At 25.3% G+C, this 20,903-nt stretch overlaps 1 protein-coding gene across 2 annotated transcripts; it reads right to left on the bottom strand.

The window, feature by feature from the left end:
- Window positions 1-710: 710 nt before the first annotated feature.
- On the bottom strand, window positions 711-18,153 carry LOC129981691 (uncharacterized protein CG16817-like). 2 transcript variants are annotated; one of them, XM_056092629.1, is made up of 8 exons: window positions 18,011-18,153; window positions 13,418-13,528; window positions 12,254-12,320; window positions 9,689-9,787; window positions 8,434-8,520; window positions 7,835-7,846; window positions 4,553-4,631; window positions 711-842 (listed from the first exon to the last, which is right to left on the bottom strand). In XM_056092629.1, the coding sequence occupies exons 1-7, from the start codon at window positions 18,034-18,036 to the stop codon at window positions 4,617-4,619; spliced, it is 417 nt and encodes a 138-aa protein (XP_055948604.1). In that variant the 5' UTR covers window positions 18,037-18,153; the 3' UTR covers window positions 711-842; window positions 4,553-4,616. The 2 variants fall into 2 exon arrangements, with proteins under 2 accessions (XP_055948604.1, XP_055948603.1); XM_056092628.1 differs by lacking the exon at window positions 7,835-7,846 and adding an exon at window positions 7,727-7,780.
- Between the last annotated feature and the right edge of the window lie 2,750 nt (window positions 18,154-20,903).

Below are 20,903 nucleotides of genomic sequence, written 5' to 3'. Positions count from 1 at the left end.
GCCTACAGAGATGAATAAGATATTGGCAGATAAGATTTTTTTAAACCTAATTTTGGCACAGCAGTTTTAAGTTAAAACATGTTCAAAATTCAAGGTAAAAGGAAAAATTAAAACATCATAGACATTGTGATAGCACTATGGAAGATATGAAAACTGCTTAATATGTTTTAATAAAGAGTCAGTATAAGTAAAAACATTTTGCCTGTATAATGAGCAATCGCATAAGGCAAGAGCCCTGTAAAACTTATATATATTTCTAGATATGTGCCTGATGATTATTAACACATTAATTACCCTGTGAAATAACCGTTTATTCAGACCTTAATCATTTGAAGAATGCATGAATCATAACTGAACAATTTATATAATCCTATAAATGTGTAACAATTGATAAAATGTGGTATACCAAACAAGTTAATATGTCAAACATATGACCAACCAGTTTATTTTCTTTATCGATCAACTTCCATCTACTGAGGTATGTGATGGAATTGCTGAATTGGACTAATATTCATCCACGAAACAAACTCCAATGAAGAGGAAAATCAATTCCAGTAAGTATAGTAAATTTCTGAAAATGTTACTATTCCTTAACTGCTCACACTTTTTAAAAAGTATAAAATTACAGAATGAATTAAAACTGATGGAATCGTTTATACTTCAAACATAACTGAGTTATTGTGTTAGTAACATGAAAGAAAATATACATGTACCATTCTAGTTACATTTTATTTCACAGATGAGACTGTACACATAAAATTAAGTAAGAAACGTGTAAATAATACAGATGGGATGATAAAATGTGAGTACTAAATGTTCTCATCATCATCATCAGAATCGGCCTAGAAGAAAGAAAAAGAAATAAACAATATTTATTTTAATAGATTATAAATTTATAAAAAAAAATTTTTTAGTAAGCATTTTAGAAATTCCAAGGTTATCATAATTAAAACTTCAAAAGAATGTATCTTTCCAACCATCATAATGCATGAAATGTTTTAGCGATATTAACTTCTGATTTCATATTGAAATTACTACTCAGAACAATGATTCAGATTTTACTGTAATGAAAAGATTTTTTTAAGTGAATCTCAAATGCAAAATAAGTAAAATTAAATTATTTAAATAAAAATTTAGTTTTTATATTTGTGGGAATAGAAGTAGCCATTTTCTCTTGCCTATTTAATTTTTAGCTAATTTTAATCATATTGTAATTATTAACCAGTTTTGAATAAACTCAAGAGCTATTGAAGAGCAGAGTTTCCAATTTTGGAATACAAAGGCATCATCCAAGCATCTACACCATAGCAGTGAGAAACAAATATTAAATTTCAACTAGGTAATTTACATGGTTGGATCTTGAATTTACAACTGAGTCATTATGATAAGGTCACTGTAACCTTTCAAAGACCTGGTACATCACTCATGTGCTTTAAAACATTAGCAGTTAGTTATGAGACTTTTTTTCTTTTTCGTAATTCATCTACAGATAAGCCTTTTCTTAAAGAATCAAATAATTATAATCATAAACTATAAGAGTGGATGAGGTGCCAATTTAAAAACATGTTGCAGAAATTTCGCCGTTTTTGAGATTATACAAACCAATGAGACTTAGTATTTAAATTATACCATTTACTTTTAAATACAATAGGAACATATTCAGGCATAATAATGCTCCAAATATTATTCATCAGATTAGCAGTGCTTAGTATATAATTCACTATAAATCCAGCTTTGATTAAAACAAAGATTGCTTGACCATAATTAAAATACAATTCTGTCTTTCCAGACGACAAAAAAAAAAAAAAAAAAAACATTCTTAAGGAAGAACACAATGGAACAGACAGAGAGCAGGAAAGGATTAATTTTATATTAATTAAACATAATACACACTGTTTTTTTGCAAATTTTGATAGTAAATATAAAGATTGTGTAAAGAAAATACTGGAATTTCAAATTTGCATAAAATGTCTTTATAGTATCTTTGTATTATCATAGCATGCATATTATTTTTATTCTATTTCAGCACTAAAAAGAAAATTGACAAGAATTCTTTCTTAATTGCCATTTATGAGTGCTACTCATACTTAAATCTAAATTGTTAAATACCATAAAGTAAATATTATATTTTTAGAAAAAGTAAAAATAGGGATCATATGTATGAAAATGTTTTTGCACAGCATTTTCATATGTATTGTGCAAACTATTTAAATATAGTTTAATTAAGATACATCAAAAATAATTGTAACTATAAAATTTTATACAATAAATAATGGAATATGCATACAGAAGCTATTATAGAAATTAACTATTTTTCATCATGAAGAGAAAGAGACACAATATTTAAATATTGAGTCTTTTAATATAAAAATTTTAACCCTTATATAGACTGTTAATCTTTTATAGCTGACAATACTTTGTCATCCGAGATATGATGTACTATCATTAAGTGTTAAAAATCTATCTATATATAAAAGAAACCATTCATATCCTTTCTTAAAAGTAATAAGAGATATGAATTGTAAAGACTATAATATAAGCATATAATTAAGATTACAATTTAAATATCCTAAAACACAAAAATTAATTTCACTAGAAAAATATAATTTTTCCTAGAATAAAAGAATTTTTTGATTACTTTTGCAGATAAAAATCAATATCTAAAAACATTTTATTTCAGGAACCAATCTATACAAGGTTTTGCTCTTTAATATGTAATGAGTTAAAAACATCCCCAAGTATTGTAAAGTTATATTTCAAATTTTTTGAGAGAGAAAAACTGTACTCTGAAATAATTAAAAACTCTAGATTTTTATTCAGTTTTATTAGTTATTAATTGCCTATGATGATCTTCTAATTTGCAGGATATATTAGTTATATTTAATTTCATCTCCATAAAATCTCCAAACATTTTATTTTCATTGTGTATATAAATTTCTTAATGGAGACCAGTTGATATCACATGTCTGGTTCATCTACCTTCTAAATTTAGAGTTATAACTTCTTATTCACTTTATTAACTACAGATATTACACAATACCCTCCTTTACCTTTCAACAGCAGAAGAAAATCACATAACTAAATATTTGCTGAAACAATGAAAGTGATTTTGATTTCATCCGCAACAATATAAATATCATTGTGAAATATATTTAAGTATATGCTTAGAAGTTAATTAAATCTAAAGAATTTTACATCTACTTAATTGGCACCATTGAAAGAATAATTTTTTGAACTTTACAATGGTGTAAAAATAGTTTATGCAGAACTACCAAAAGAAATCTAAATCCTTTTTAATTAAAATTTCAGGGGAGAAAAAAAACCCCTTGCTCTGAAGCACATTTTATTACCCTTCAAAGTATATCTGAGCCAACTCAAAAATATTTATCATTATTATTGATGATATTCTTGAAAAACATTTGAAATAAGGCTGAAAAATCCCATTATTTAAAGACCAAAACTGACAATTATCAAGTCTTCCATTCCATTATTTTAAGCCTAAAAAATGCCATGTACTAAGTGGCTTTTGAGGTTGCCATCAAAACCATGTAAACTAATGTTATTTAAAGCTTCATAACATCAATCAGTTTTGATTCATAAAGAGTATTTTTTTCCCTTCCCTCACTTATTACAATACAAAGAAAATTTGATTAATAAGATGAAGCACGGTAATGTATAAAAATTTATATTCTGTATTCATTTATTAACTCAAACAACATAAAGCTTAACTATTCACATCATTTACAGCATTTTTTTTCTCCTTCTCCAATAGGAAATATTTGTCAATCAATTTAAAAAGTCTTAAGCCAAAATTAAACTGGCCAAAAGATTTTTTTTTTTTTTTTTTTTTTCAAAAAAGCACAATTATTATTTTATAAAGTTTCTAGATAATGTATTTTTAGCAGAGAAATATACATTATACTAATGCTTCAATTAAAATTATGGTTTTCTTTGGAGTTTTCCTATGCATGTCTTTATGAAATGAATTTTTCCTTTTCTTCAAATAACATATTTAAAATTTCATATTGCTTTTTATTCCCTAGAGTATAATAAAGAGAATTTTAATATAAAAAAAATGGAAATTTAATTTTCACCAAAAGCAATAATTCTTTTGAATAGCTTTATAATTATTAAGATTAATGATTTAACATGTCTTAAATTTTCAAAAAGTTTTAAACTTACATTGCTTTATAATTACTATAAACTAAAAAATTATTGGTATTAGACACACTTATTTTTAATAATATACTTTTTAAAGCAAAAATATCCCATAACCTTAACCAACTTATAATATCACTTCTGCTTCAGTGTTTCTAGTAACAAATATTTTTCAAGTCTAAATAATCATAATTATTACTAAATTAATTAAGAAGGGATAGCATTTCACACAGTTTATATAATTATAAAGGAAACAGACAATTCAATTTCTTTAAAATAAAAACTAAAAACTAAGATACTTTTACTGGGTATAAAAATCCAGGAAAACTATTAATATATTATATTTCCATAAAATGTCTTATGTATCTATTAAAAATGCTTCAAATTTACTCACTTAAAGATGATCTGTAACAGCTTGAGTACAAATGATTAGTTTTTTTTAAAAAAAACTATCTCAGCTAATCTTCATCTACCTAAAAACACAAAACTTTCATTTGAAAACATGGGCACAGACAGCATTTTATTAAGATATAATCAGCCTATTTCTGGGAATATAAATGAAAATTAAGGACTGTTCAATATCTACTAACAATGCAGATGCCCTATCAGTACACAATTAAGATTTCATTCTCCCTATTTAAAAAAATATGTCTCACTAGCCATCTAGAAGCTCATTTTCCTCCCTTGTACTATTCAATTACCACACATAAAATGAGTAGAGTGATAAGTCATAAGGCAAAATATAAATACCTGCTTTTCTAAATAAACAGGTTTAAAAAAATTGACCCTTTTTCATTTGACCTAGTAAATTAAAATAATTAAATTTGTAATTTGTTTCCTTTTTGCAAATTTGTAATGTTGCTTAATTTTTTTTTCTCCTTTGCCTTTTTCAAAATTATAAAATTAAGAAATGTTCATTCAGATGCAATTTATCCCATTTTACATTTGGATTTTAATAATGTTTCACGATTCTAATTCTTGAGTAAATTCAATTTTTTATGTTCTACTCAGGAGATGCAATTTTATTTTTGCAATTCTTAAAATACAAGGCTTTTTTTGAATGCTTAAATTCAAACTGCATTGCTTTTATAATGGAATTATGGTTTTCTTTTGGGACTGCCAACATATATCTTTAAAAAAAGATCCTCCCCCCCCCCAAAGGAGTGTCAAACTTCTAACATTTGGCTATTTAAATAGCCAAATGTTAGAAGTTTGCTGTTAGAAGTTAACTGCAGAAAAATGCTTTTCTGCAGTTAACTGCAGAAAAGCATTTTTTTTTTTGTAATTAAATATAATTTCTGATTTTAGGGAAATCAGACCATATCTTTTATTTATATGAATAAAAAGGGGGTGGGGGAATATTTTCCTGTCTTTTTATGAGCATTCTTAAATTTCCTCCAGGCAAAAACATTAAAAATTAAACACCTTGATCAATTATTTGCGTAATGGAAACTTTTAGCATAATACAACAGCTTTAAAACAACCAGAAATTAACGAATGAGAAGCATAAATCATAGTAAGCTTCAAAAATCTAATCTGATTTTAATATTTCACTCAATGCTATATTTAAATTAAGTAAACCGATTTTAACTATCAATTTTCATTTACAAATCTGAAGGTAGAACAATAGTTATAATATATTTATTATAAACCTTAGCATTCCAATGCCTTTGCTATGGGACCATTAGGTTCCATGCACACTTTATGATTAAAACAGATACAATTCAATTTTTTATTCAAACAGGATAAGAAGCCCTTTACAAGTACTAATCAAAATAATTGCATAATCTTTTAAGAAATTTAAACGGCAAATATGACCAGCAAAGCATTATAAGTTTATTTTAGATGCTAAAAGAATATAAAGAATTTATTAACCATTCTTAACACTACAAGGTAGTTTTCAATTCCTACTAAAATAAAAATAAAAAAATTAAAATTATTACCTACAGGAAACAGGAAAATTATTCTGAATTCAGATCCTCTAAATGTTTTTTAAGTGACAAATTTTTATTGCCTTATTTGATTGAACAGACTGCACAGTAGAAAAAAACCTCAAGCAAAATTATGGTTTAAAAAATTTTTCATTTTTAATTTCAAGTCACATTAAAGAAATTTTTGACACTAGATTATTCTACAGAAATTTGGATCATATTTTAACAATAAGTTAATTTTAAAAAAATTTATTTGACAAATTTGAATCAGTAGACTATGAAAAAGCAATTGTGAAAATTCTTTAAGTAATAAAAAGTTAAAAGTTTTTAAAGAAAATAAATCATAAAATTCTATAAAAATGAATGTTTGGCATAAATTGGTGATAAGGCTAAACTATCATTCAAGTCAAAATATGATATTCCATGAATTCACAAAGTAATTACATTTTAAACAGCTTCATCTTTAATGAAAAAATAGAAATATTCAATGTTATTTTGGGAGTAATGAGTTAATCATATAAAATTTTATATTTCCTTTCAATTTAAATTAAAGTACATTTTAACCCAATTTTTTACCATGATGAACAAATGCAAAAGTCAGATTTTGCCAGTCAGAATTTTTTTTTTTTTTTTTTTTTACATTTAAAAGATTTTAAAATTTTTTGTAGTATGTTCTCCATTATTAACAATAAATAGAATTAAAGTTTTATAAAGAGAGATTGTAAAAGTATCTATTTAGCTTAATTTGCAATACATGCATTGATAGCAAAATATAAAATAAATACTTTCTTGGTAAGTGAAAAATTGAATAGGTGTACGATTTTTCTATAGAGAGAAAAGTCGTCAAATAAACAAGTCTTTAGTAAAGTGTAGATTAGAATAACAAAATGATTGCCATAAAAACATTAGATCTTCCAATTAAATCTCAAAACCCTCACTAAAGGCTAGCAATGGAGGGTGGAAAGGTCAAATATTCCTTTTAAAATATTCTGAAGAATACTTTAATTTTATAAATTGCTAAATATACAAAAACTCTCTTCACATGTCTATTGTTCAAAGCCATAAAAAAAACTTTCAATTGAGCAAAATTTTAAATCAGAACTCCCCTTTTAAAATTCATTGTCAATAAATAAATAAACACATTCCTAGTAAGTAACATGATTTTCAGAAATAAAGTTTAAAAAAAATGTTAGCATGCTCAAAGGAGGTCTCTATTATACATTTTAATTTAATTAATGGAAATAAAGAGGGACAAATCAGTAGTATAAATCAGTCAATTTATACTTCAAAACCTTATTCATTTAGAGTGACAAAAAAAAAAAAAGTTTAACAAAAATATTTTTAATATCTATACTGTTCCATATTTCTTTTTCAATGTGATAATAATTTTCTTTGACAGTTCAGAAGTCTGAAAGAAAGCAACTTGCAGAATAAGGTAGGAAAATAAAAAAAAAGTAATTCTTTAATTCTAGAAGGAAAGAAAGTTCTAGTACAGTCCTAAGGGCATAAGATTCATGCAAGGCAGGTTTGCAATACATTCAAATAACTAATTTGGAATTACTGTCAAGCGTTTAGTTCATATTTAAACAGCACACATTGTTAGAGACAGTTGGGCCAATCACGTAAGTTTAACTTACCAGATCAGTTAAATCATTACTTGATGATTGCAAACCTCCCATTTGTTTCATCATCTAAAATAACATTCAATGAAATTAAATAAAATAATAAATGAAATTTTAACATACCGGTATGATTTCCTAAAATTGAGAGGGGAAAAAAGAAAATTTTAATTTAACATTTCATAAAATAAATCATTATTAGTAACAATTATATTAAATTGCTATAACAAATACTAATGATTAAAAAAAAAATATAACAGACCACAAAAAAAATCATGAAACAATTAATTAATTAATCATTAAATACAAAACATTATATATAGAGAGATTGATTGAAATCTTAAAAATTATTCTCATAAAGTAACCTAAATTTATTACTGCATTATGCATAGGAACAAAACAGGTCTCTATTGCTTCAACAGCTTTCACTTGTTATTATTATCAATTCATTTTTCATATTTTAGAAAAATGTCAAAAATGACAATAAACTCTGGTGAAATCTAATGCTAAATGAAACAAAGCAATTGTATTAAATATGAAAGAAACCATAAGCATGTATAACTAACCCATTACATTTGCTAATAAGAATATTGATTAATTTAGAAGTTATGTTGATAAAAGTAACCACATATATTAACTGCATTTAAAATAAGACACAAAAAATTCAATGTTTCAAACTGAGAAATAAAAATTACTATTTAATTTTATATTTGATTTATACTTACCTCCTCAAAATCTGATTCATCATTTAAATCAAAATCTTGATCATCTTCATCTTTCCATTTTGCAAAATCTACTTTAAGCCAGTGATACTAAAAAGATAAATAAACTAAATCAATCCATTAATCATATCCTTGATAATTCAAAAGCTACAAAGTAAATATAGAGTCGCACTGGATATACATCTACTAACTTTGGAAAGTTAGTAAGAACTTGCTTCTTATATAGTAGATGTTCACTAAGAAAGTTTTTCCTTATTTTAATTAAAAATTTAAAAAGCTGATAATTTTAACTGGGCCAAGAGATACCAAATTTACTTCTTTGTACATATGTTGATTAAGAAATTTTTACTTTATATTAATTAAAAGTTAATTAAATTAATATTTTCTCTCAATAATTCAAAATTATCACACACTACATTAAGATTTACAGAGTTAGCTTTCTAAAGGTATAAATTATTTCTCTACAATGCTTCTTTAAATAATAATTATATATTTCAAAATATTTTTAAGTATAATTTATAGCAATACTTGTATTTGTGTTTAGTTATTGCATTCATATAAACAAGAATTGCTTTAATATTAGATACATTTTTGTGTGCATGTTATCACTGCTATATAATTAAGAATATATTTTAAGAATGAACGAATAAAATGAATCAAACCTGAAATATAATGTTATGAGGTTTCAGACAGTTTGAATCTTTCAATTTTTTTTTATCACTGCAAAGGTTTTTATTAACAAGCTTTGCAAAACTATAATGATAAATTTGCTTTTAAATATATGAAAATTTATCAAATTCTTTAAATATAAAATTGTATTAGTGAAACTGATTTATCTTCATACAATAAGTGTAGCTACATTTGAACTATTTTACATCACTAGTACTATGAAACTGTGCTACATTTTCTTAAGAAAAAATTTTTTTGATAGTACAAAGCCTTTTTTCTGAGTGGAAAGTTTTCTTTAAATAAGTGCATATTACGATGAATGCCAACAATAATAAAAATTTATTCTGATAAGCAAGATAATTCTGATAAACAAGAGAAAAAGTCAACTAATTGCATTTAAATATAAATATACGAATTAATGATTCAAACAAGATCACTAAAATTAATAAGTAAAAAATGATGATGATGTTAAGCAAATGTTTTGCTTAAATATTAACAATGAAAAAATATATAACAAATTATAATAACAAGCAAATGGCAATATATGAACAAATAATTTATAAGACATAAGAAAAATTAATAATGTCACCTTTTTATTATCTTTCAAAAGCCTGTTCCAGTATGGTCCTGGCTCTTTCTTCATGATGATGAAATCAATGGCTCGATCTTTTACAGACTGCTTTGAAGTCTGAAATGTGCATAATAATTCATTAGATTCAATATTCTGAATTTCGGATAAGTGTAAATCATTTTCACCGATTGCAATAGAAAGAAGAAAAAAAACCCCACTAAATATAAAGATTTAAAAGATAAGAGATTTAAATTTAATAAAATCTAAAATTGAAATAACAAGATACACATCTCAATGATATTATCAAAATTTCAAAAATTACTCTTAACACATCAATATACATATACAGGGGCTTTTTGACTTCATCTTTTCTCTTTGAGTAGAAATTCTAGAGAAATAATATTTTAAATCTTACATAATTTTATTAATAAGATATAAAATCTTAATTTGTTACTCCTTAAACCCCTCATGGGGGTGGGTGGGCTGTAAGAAGAAAAGAATAGCAAGAAGCAATGGAACAAACTATCTCATTTTTTTAGTGAGGGATTGGGGTCAAATTGACCCATGTATGTGCTATTGTTCCAAATTCATTTTATCTCTATAAAAGCATATGTATTTGAGCAGCAATGGCTCAGGAATCTTCTCACAAGTGTTCAAACAAATAATAAAATTGATAATAGCTAAATTCATCTAATACTAATGTAATTTTGGAAAATGATCTAGATAATAATTTTAATCAGATTTATTGGGACATTCAAAATTCTTCAGAAATTGCAGATTCTGAAGAATTTTGAATGTTCCAATAAATCTGATAGAAAGCCTTTTTCTTCTTTTAAAAAATGTCGCAACTCCATATATAAATACATTCTCTTTAATATGCAAAAAACCGTCTTGAAATTTATAATTAAAATTTGTGATTATTTTATGATCAAATTTATTTCAAAACTCACGTAATTCTGAAAGGGGAATAATAAAAGCTTCTTTTGAGCATTTATTTAAAATTTAAAGACAAAAAATGAATGCTTAAGGTTTTTTTTATCAAAACAATTTCAAATATTAATCTTGAAAAACTAAGAAAAAAATTACTTGCCCTAGTAGCAATAAGTTTTATATGAATATAACAGATAAAATAGAAATGAATAAAGAAGACATAAGGAACAAAAAAGAGGATAAATTCAATTTTCATTTTTCTAATTAGAAATCATTTTTGTGACAAAATATAACATATTTGAAATAAATGAAAAAAAAACATCCTTTTACTTTTACCATATTTCATTTTTGTATAAAAAATCAATAAAATAAAGAGCAAGTGTCTAATAATTTAGGATAAAAATGATTTTCTGCTTATGTTAGGGTTCAAAAAATGAGTATGTGTACTAAAGGATTTTTTAATAAAAGAATGACATTACAAGTTTTAATTTTTTTAAAGTTTTGATTTTATTTCTATTTATTAATTTTCATTTAAACTTGTAATCTGTTATTGTGTTTAAACTAAATGAAGCCTTCTTATTAAAAATATATTACCAGATTAATTATTAATTTTAATAATATTAAAAAATAATTATTAATATCTACATAGTCAAAAATTATAGCAATAGGCATTATAATTATATATTCCTTAATGCTCATAAACAGCAAACAGCTGCTTGGTCTGCAATTAAATTTATAAAAGTAAAGAAAAACTGCACTGTTGATACTCAAATGTAATATCTATTTTAAGACCACCTTACTTTCAACACATTTGACAATTTTTAATTAGTACAATTTATTCTTGTACAAACAATACAGAATTAGAATTCTTCAATGGAATCTTGTGATAAGTTTAAATTAATAAAACAATAAAAGATATTTGGATTCAACTTTTAGATTTTCTCAAAACCTTTTTCAACTTCCATAAAAAAAGAAAGAAAAAAATGCATTAAAAAGATTTTGCACTTATTTAACTTCAAAATAAATACAGGGAGAATTTATTGAAAATTTTGAATACTTGGGTATCGATTATTTGTTATAATTTGATTTACGACTCCAAATATAATTCTAGAGAATTTATTGGATTTAAAATATTAAGTCTATTTTCAAGAATAATGATATTATTTATAACTGCAAACTCTCCTTTCCAATAGTAGTGGAAAGGGGGGGGGGGACAAGCTTCTATTTTTATGTAGCAAGGAAGAATATCTAACAAATAAAAACAAAACTGCTACTATTCTTTTAATAATTATTCTCTCTCTCACACACACATATAGTTGTAAATTTTTTTGAAAAATATTTGGTAATATTAATAAATCTAAGCAGCATAATAGTGATTTCTAACACTATGAAAATACTTTATTACTTAAATAAAATAATCAAAAAGAAAATTTCATACATTAAAAATTTAAAAACACTGTTATAGAATATAAATACATAAAAATGTACATAATAAAACCAACCAAGAAAATTATTTATACTTGCAATGATATAAAGACATTCAAATAATTAAATTTGAGACTTCAGATAAACTTTCAGCTTTTATACGAACATTTATGATTAAATAATTATAGAGAATTTGATGATTAGCTTGTTATTTATGATATCACTTACATCTGGATTAACTTCATTTAAGAATTCCAGAGTAACTTCATACTCCTGTCCTTCACCATTTGTCCCCCTATGAAAAACAAACATATAAATAAATCTGAAAATTTAAACAAAATTAAAGAAATATATGATCACAAAACATAAAAAATATCTATTAAAGTTCAACTTTGAAATTTTTTTTCTCATAAATTCTTTTAAGATGTAAAAAGTTAAAAAACACATTCTAAAAAATATCGCTAAAGAATGCACTATCAATAATGAAGTATGGAAACAAAACACAAGAATAGAGTAAATATATCTACAAAATTATCCTTTTTTTTTCTAATTAATTACAAATCATAATATTATATAGGAGAAATCAGACAGATTAATACAGAGAAGCAATAATTACAGCAAAGCCAACTTGAATTTTTAGTACTTTTACACATACTTTCCGATTTCATGTGAAACTTTTCAAAGCAAGAAATAAAGATTGAACACGAATGGAGATAATCTAACAAGAAAATTAAGGATGAAAGTATTTTAATGCCATCTAAATTTTGAAAAATAAATTGCTCAAAGCACATTATGTTATAAACTACTATAATTATCTTAAAATTTAATACAGTCAATATGGTCTCTTCAAATTTAATTTTATGTACTCTTAATTTTATGAAGCATATTGTTGTTGTTTTTTAAAAATTGGCATTTGTTAAACAAAGCATATATTTAAATATTCAAAATAAGCAATTTTTTTAATGAAATAACTTAATTATATTAAGAATAAATGAAATGCAATTAATCAAAAAAAAATTTCAGCTTCAACTGATTAGCAAAGTATTAAATATAGTTTAAATAATGAATTATTTAAAAAAAAAAAAGATTTTGCAAATAAATAAATAAATCTGAAACTGTTATATAATTGATCAGAAACAGTATTGTTTTGAACACATAATATAGATTTAATATTCTCAAAATATTTCAAAAGAAACAACCTTAGTAATGAACTACAAGAAAGAAGGTTATTTTTAAAAGATACAAGAACTACCTTCTTTAAGTCAGACTACTTGATCTATAGTGACTAAATTTGACAAATATATATTGTGAAAAATGGGAATGTGCATATCAATGGTGTTTTTTAAACTTTAATCAGAATTGTAATTAATTTTATGAAAGAAAAGACAATACCTGAAATATAACTTGTCAGTACTTAGCTTAATATCAGGTTTCTTACAATCTGTAACATTGATAGTTAAGTAAAGCAGATGTCTTCTTTGAGCCCAAGTAATAGGTGGAGGTCTTAAAAATAACAGGAAAGTAAATATAAGCAAATAATCAGAAAACAAATCAAATAAACATTTTATGAAACAATTTTAATGCTATTCATAAAATTACAAATCTTACTAAAATTTATAATTAATACTGATAATCAACATTTTTTAGATATGTTTTCAATTAATCGCAATAATGTAGTTTCCAAAGGGTTTTTCAAATTCCTGAGACTTCCTTTTCCATTTTGTCAGTATTTTCTTCATATGCAATTTAAATGTAAGCATCCACAAATTATATAAATACAAATGCTGCACTTTTGTTACACTGTACTATATAAATTTTATTGTAAAATTCAACACAAAATTAATATTTTTTTTTTAGCTTTAAATCATCATGTATACAAAAATTAAGTACAGAAAATCTATCAAATTTCTTCCAAGAAAGAAACTGAAAAAGAACTGAGAAAAAATTTGTGAGAGCTTTTTGAGAAATATACGACAGTTCCAAAAAGGCAAGGAGATAATTACAACTCAGTTTCAAAGAGCTAAACAAATTTATTGGTACTTTGGGATTATCCCGTCAACAATTTTCGCCACATCCGATATCCCCAAAAGGTAGCTTTGCACCAATAACTACAAATTGCTTTTCATTATGATGGTGCCAAAGGATTGGTGCATTTTACGAGCACTGACTGGTTGACGGGTTAATCTGAAAGTATCAATTTATCTATAAGAAGGCGTTTGAAAGCTGATCAGGAAAAATAATCACATATTATGTTAAGGTTAAAAATAGTTTCCTTTTTTTTCTTTCCTTCTTATTCTTTTTAAGCCATCTACAATACTAGATAAGAGATCCTTCACATAATAAGGCAATACTGATATTTGAGAATTCCAACAACGCAATTCTAATTTCAAAGATTAAATTTAAAAGGAATGCACGAGTTTCTCTTCCTATTACTATAAAATAACACATAAAATGGAAGTGAAAAAACTTTAAATTTGCTTTGTTTAAAAGACTAGCATGATGACTACAACATCAATAAAACAAGATTGAAATAGCTTTATAGCAAAAAGAAATGACATGAAATTTTAAATTAAGAACAACAATAATATGTATCTTTTTTTAAAATTAAAATGAAAAGAAAAAATAGTATTCCAAATTAAATTTTGAATTGTGAAATGTGTCTACTTTCTTTTCTTTGTAAATTATGTATTCAATTAACTTATATTAAGAGTGAAAAATCTATTATCAGTTTTGTGAATTAGAAATAAGAATATGAGCATTTACAGAGTAAAAATAGAGTAAAATAACTTTCAATATACATTTGAGGAAAAGATATTAACAGCTAGGCTTTAACTGTCATAGAACTTTTATTGTTAATAGTAACATATTTCCAGAAAGGAGGAAGTAATATAAATAGAATAGGGATGCACTTACAAGATCAACATGATTAAACAACGAAGTAGAGGATATTTATCTAAAAGCGCACTTCTTAGAAAATTCTTTAAATACCAGTCACAAATAATAAAGATAACAGACCAAGAGCAGATTATTTTTCTTCTATTATTAGATGAACAACTACTTCCTTTTGTGTTAGAAATAAAATTATATTTTTAGCACAAATATATTTCAATACATCAGAAATTTTTTTACAAACAAGAGTAAACTGCTTTTTAGAGCATGCTCTATCTAATTCATTTACAATAAACATTTTAAGATATTATATATATTGTTTTTAATCATTAATGAAAATGTATCTAAACCATAATCTTATAATATATGCTGCAAATTGCTAAAAAATAATAATTTTAAAATATTAAACTAAAAAAAAATATTCATTCTAATGTCACAGCCTTAAATATCAATTTTATGAATACAGACTAGAGGTTTCCAGTATTTTTATGCATATAAAATAACTTGAACTACATACATGGGATCACTCTAACACTCCCTTTTCATATAAACATTCTAGGAATTTTTAAAAATATGTAATACTACTTCCTTATCTTCATGAGTAGTTATGAAGGAGTGAATTAGAACAGTAGATAGAATGAGAAAAAACTTTTTTAGGCAGTTGGGGGAGGGGGGGGGGAATTTTTCAAATTTATTATCAATAGTATGGTTCTGATGAATTTGCAATTTATTGCTAAGACGAGTGCATTTACTGAGAATGAGAAAAGTTGATAAAGTAGAGTAGATCATAGAAAAATAACAATCACTATAATAAATATGATTATGTTGAAGGCAAATTTTTCTGCTTTACATTCTTAATTTCTCTTCAATTGTGCACTAAAAAAAGAATAGCAATAGCCAGATGGCAAATTATTATTGCAGACCAATCTCCTAATTTACCAAATAGATTTATATACTATTTCGATTTTTAAGCCATATGCTCTACATCAATAAAGAAGAATAGGCCATAGAAAAATAACAATTACTATAATAAATATGATTATGTTGAAGGTATATTTTTCTGCTTTATATTAATTTCTCTTCAATTATGCAATAAACAAAGAGTAGCAATAGCCAGATGGCAAATTATTATTACAGATCAATTTCCTAATTTATCAAATATATTGCGATCTGATACTATCCCAATTCTTAAGCCATATGCAGCAGCTCAGAGGCAACTCTCATTCAAAACTGAACAATTTATTCATATAAAAAAATATTCATCATATTTAGGACCATTATTATTATTATTTGTTTAAAAGGCTAATAAAATAAGGTGAAATTAATAACTATTTGGGATTCTGAGTTCTTACAACTATATTAAAATAATGTTTTCATGCACTCGAGTAATAAAAATTAGCTTTCCCATATTAAATCCTTAAAAGATATAAAGATTTAGATATTACATCAACTCAGATTTTAAAAAATAGGTAATAGACTGTATTGAATTTTTAATACGCCCATATCAAAGCAAATCTTTTAAAATTATTTGAAGTATATTATTAACATAATATTGTGAACTTACTGAAAATTAAAATAGTCTTAAAATCTAAAAGCAATTAATATTAAAAAGAATCCAAAGATTTCAGTAGTAAATTAAGCAAGATATTCATAAACCAAAATTTTTATTCCGACAAATGTTACTTTTTCAATATAGCACCAATAAAGATACTTTGCTTCCTCCATTACACTTTATTTTCATATCATGCATCATCCATTACGTTTCATTATGTGCATTTACAAAATTAAATAAAACCTCTATACCACAATGGTTTATTTACAACAAAATATGTATTTGATTTTTACAATTTCTTGTCTTTAAACTGCAAATGGCACAACTGTCAAATTAATATTGAATTTACTGATGAAAGCTATAAATTTTAAATCTCAACATTAAATATGGGCAAGATAAACTAGTTTCTGATAGCTAATAAAAGAGATATAAAGAGAATTCCAAAATTATCTGAATCATTTTAAAGAAAAATATAAAAAAAATTTTATCACAGAATAAAAAAAGCTTGAACAACCAATGCTAAGCACATACTGAATTAAACAATTAATGGCCAATCTTTATTATTTGGTGAATAATTAAATGTTGAGTAGGAAAAAAGAGCTACTCCTTTATTGTGATTCATCAAGAAATGGATAAAAAAAGATTATGAGATTTCTATCTATAAAAATTGTTATAAAAGTTTAGGTAATTTACATTGCAAATAATAATAATAAATGTTATATATCTATAAACTTTTCCTAAGTGACAATGCACATTTGTACTTGAGGAGCCATATTAAATTTCAGAGACTTCAAAACATTATCCTTTAAAAAACTAGGTAAAAAAAATTACATTTATTATAATAGGAAACAAAGTTGCATGAAAGTATAGTGTAAAATATTTTTAAAAAAATTCACGTAAACAACCCTTTTAGGAAATATTTTAAATGAAAAATATCGAAGAAAGCTTATACGTTAGACTTCTGTCATAAGACAAACTTTTTTCCATATAAAATTACCTGTTTTCGGCTGGATGTAAGTATGAATGCCCTGAAAAAGTCTCAAATTTTAAAGATCCTTAAATATTTTCATAAATGCGTCACTGATAAGCAGGTTTTTATTGGAACCATAACAAACTACGAAAAGTAATACATTATATTTAAAAAAAAATTAATCGGTAATAAACACACGGCCATTGTTCACCTGCAAAATTCCGAAATTAAAGTTTGGAAAATTTCTTATTATCCATAAAATAAGGATCTTTAAAAATATAAAAAAAAAAAAGAAAGAAAGAAATGCACAGCAATTTAAGCTACTTGAAAAACTACTTTAAATTGATAGAATATTAGATTTTCATGTGAATGAAAACTTTCAGAAAGAGTTATAAAAATTTTCAAATTAGATACAAACTGATCTGATGAAATTTTATATTTCATTATACTATACTATTACCATAGAGAGAGAGGAAAGATCGAGAAGATTTAAAGCATATCAGAATTAACATGGAAAAAAAATAATAACAAATAAAAAAATAAATGGAATCAGTAATATTATTAATAATAATACCGAATTTCAGCTCCTTGTCCACTCATGTTCAATGAAAATTCAGCGAGATCACCGAGAAAGACACGATATCAGTAACACACGTTTTCAGGCAACTCAAAATTTCTAGCGGTTTCTAAAGCGAAGAAACAACAAAAGAAAAATTCATTATTAGACATTAGGTTGCCAAATTGAAAATCATAAATAAATTTTATTATTAAGCAATTGTCGCACTTTAACCAAATGTTGTGTAAATTTTGCTGTTGTGAAGCATTGTGAACTCATTCATTAGAAAGAAAATGAACATTATCTTGTTAAAAATAATACTGATTTAAAAATTTAGAATGAATTATTACAATGGTATGACAAGGGATGAGAAAATACTTCGAAAGCGAAAGTTTCTAAAGAATTTAAACATAAACATATAATAATTTTTTTTAAGTGGAGAGAATGAATAAGGCGATGACAACAAAATACTATACTGCTGCTATTTTATTTTCTACTGAATTATTGTCTCACAAAATACGTTACTTTTCTGGTATTCATTAGTTCTGCTTGAAGCGGATCCCAAAATTAAAAAGGCTTATGTGGATTTAAAATCTAACTAAATAGAATTACTAACTGAACTCTTTTCTCAAGAAATAAATGAAATTATGAAATAAGGATTCTTCTCTTCTGATTGAAAATATTTTCATAGTGAAATAAAAGTATTTATTTTAACTTAATGTCAAGAATAAGCAAATATTATGTATAAAAAATAGTATATTTAAAGAAACCTAATGCTTTTCCAGGATCGTTTTCATAGTTTTCGAATGGAGCGACTGAAATTCCTTCCCACATTTAGAAAGTGAGTTAACGTAATATTCTCACATTTTGAGTTTGGCAACAATTAAAAAGGAGTTATCACTACTTTGCCTAGGACTCTAGGAAAGTAGCAGCTTCATTTCTGTTCTGGCGTACATTTAGAAGGCGCGAATCAAAGACAACTGGCTTCAACAAAATATTGATTAAATGAAGATATCGTTCATTTCTGTTCTGGCGTACATTTAGAAGGCGCGAATCAAAGACAACTGGCTTCAACAAAATATTGATTAAATGAAGATATCGTTCCTTTCCGTTCAATACCAGCAGTTGCATTAATGAACCAGAGGGAGTAGTTTCTCTAGAACTTTATCACATATTCTCAAATAAAAGTATTATCCCAGAGACTGCCTTGCATGGTATCGCCTACATTAGTCACGAAATATTAACCTTTGGCGTGAAGCTTGAATTTAGTATTATTACTGAATTTATCGCATCCTTGACACGTTTTTTTGGCAATTAATCTCGAACATGCGTTTAATAGTAACCAAAAATCAAATTTCTGGATTGATTGGGTTTTCCCCAACCAACTGAAATAAAAAAATTCCCAATTTACACTTGCATTTACTAAATACCATACTATATTCGATATATCTAAATCATTGCTTTTTTGAGCTATACATATTTCTAAAAATACAGACAGACAGACGACCAATCCCTTGTCAAATTGGGTTCAAACTATAGAGGTTAAATCTGTGTACCAAATTTTATTTATCTGCTTCTTTTCGTTTTGCAGTTATCATCTTAGCGTGTATTCGAAGAGCTGGACAGGCACACTTCCTCTGAACGGAGTTTGTTCACATTTTATTAGAAATATATAAATTTGTTATAAAGATGGTTTATTAAATTCAACCATCAAGCTCAAAACGTTTTTCTGATAGCTTTGTGAGAGACAGACGGACATTTTACAAAAATGTATTTTTCAAACTCAAGGAGGTCTAAAATATGGAGATTCGTCAAAAATCTCGAGTTCAATTTTTTTGACAATTATAATATTTCCTCTGTAAACGATAGTATACGAGAAAGTAAAAAAATGGAGAAATTATAACATTTCAAATGGCATCTGATCAGAGTGTGGAGAGCGGAGGACATCAAACAAAAACGTTTGTATAGTGTTCGTGTTTGTTTCTACAACCTTTATTTCTGCTAACTGTAGTAAAACGATGCGTATCCACAGGTGTATTTTTCCCTCTCTCTTACTGATAAGTTTTTAAAGTATTTTACATTTTCTTATGTCAAGCATAAGGCAAATTTCTTTCTACATATAAATAAGTTTTCTTTATTTTTTATATTTAGGAAATTGTCAAAATTTTTAATTTGAAATATGCTGATTATAACTCAAGTGAAATTACAGTGGCAAGGTTACAAAAACTAAGGTGCATGTACCATTAATGATGCAACGCTTTTTTTCATGGCAAATTTTTATAAAAAAATTTAAATGATTTTAAACTGACGTTTCTTTCAATTATTTTAATTTCCATTATTCATATGCATGTTCAGAATTTATTTTCTTTTCTGTTTTTTCTCAATGATCTGTTTTAAGTTGGCAGTTATGGCATACACCAGACAAAAATTAAAGCAACCTAAGGAAAATCACTGTTCCTTTTGTACTTTTAGAATAATGATAATAATAATAATAATAACGATTTCCCAATGTAAATATACTCAACCTAATTTATTCCATTTTATAATTCAAGAACAATTTGCAATCAGCAAAACGAGACCACTAAAAAATATTTTATAGCTAGCGTTACCATCCTAAAATTTTTTTTAAAAAAATAATACATTTTCACTATTCTCCCCTTTTTTTATTATAAATAATAATAATAAAAAAAAACTACTAATTAAACCCAATTAAAAGGTTCAAATGATGGCAGAGCTATCCAAATTTTCCGTTAAATATAAAAATAAGAATAAAAATGAATGAAAAAGTGTTTAGTTAACCTATATAAATTACAAGTTCGGTCTTTCTGGCACTTTAATTTATGGGGATGATGTGTTGTATATGGTTTACGCATCCATCTTAATGTGGCGATTTGGAAAAATAAATAAAATA

The sequence above is a fragment of the Argiope bruennichi genome, chromosome 8 (genome assembly GCF_947563725.1).
Source record: "Argiope bruennichi chromosome 8, qqArgBrue1.1, whole genome shotgun sequence".
Taxonomy (NCBI): Eukaryota; Metazoa; Arthropoda; class Arachnida; order Araneae; family Araneidae; genus Argiope; species Argiope bruennichi.
The sequence above is the reverse complement of the archived record's forward strand: the minus strand, read 5'-3'. Positions and strand labels throughout refer to the sequence as shown.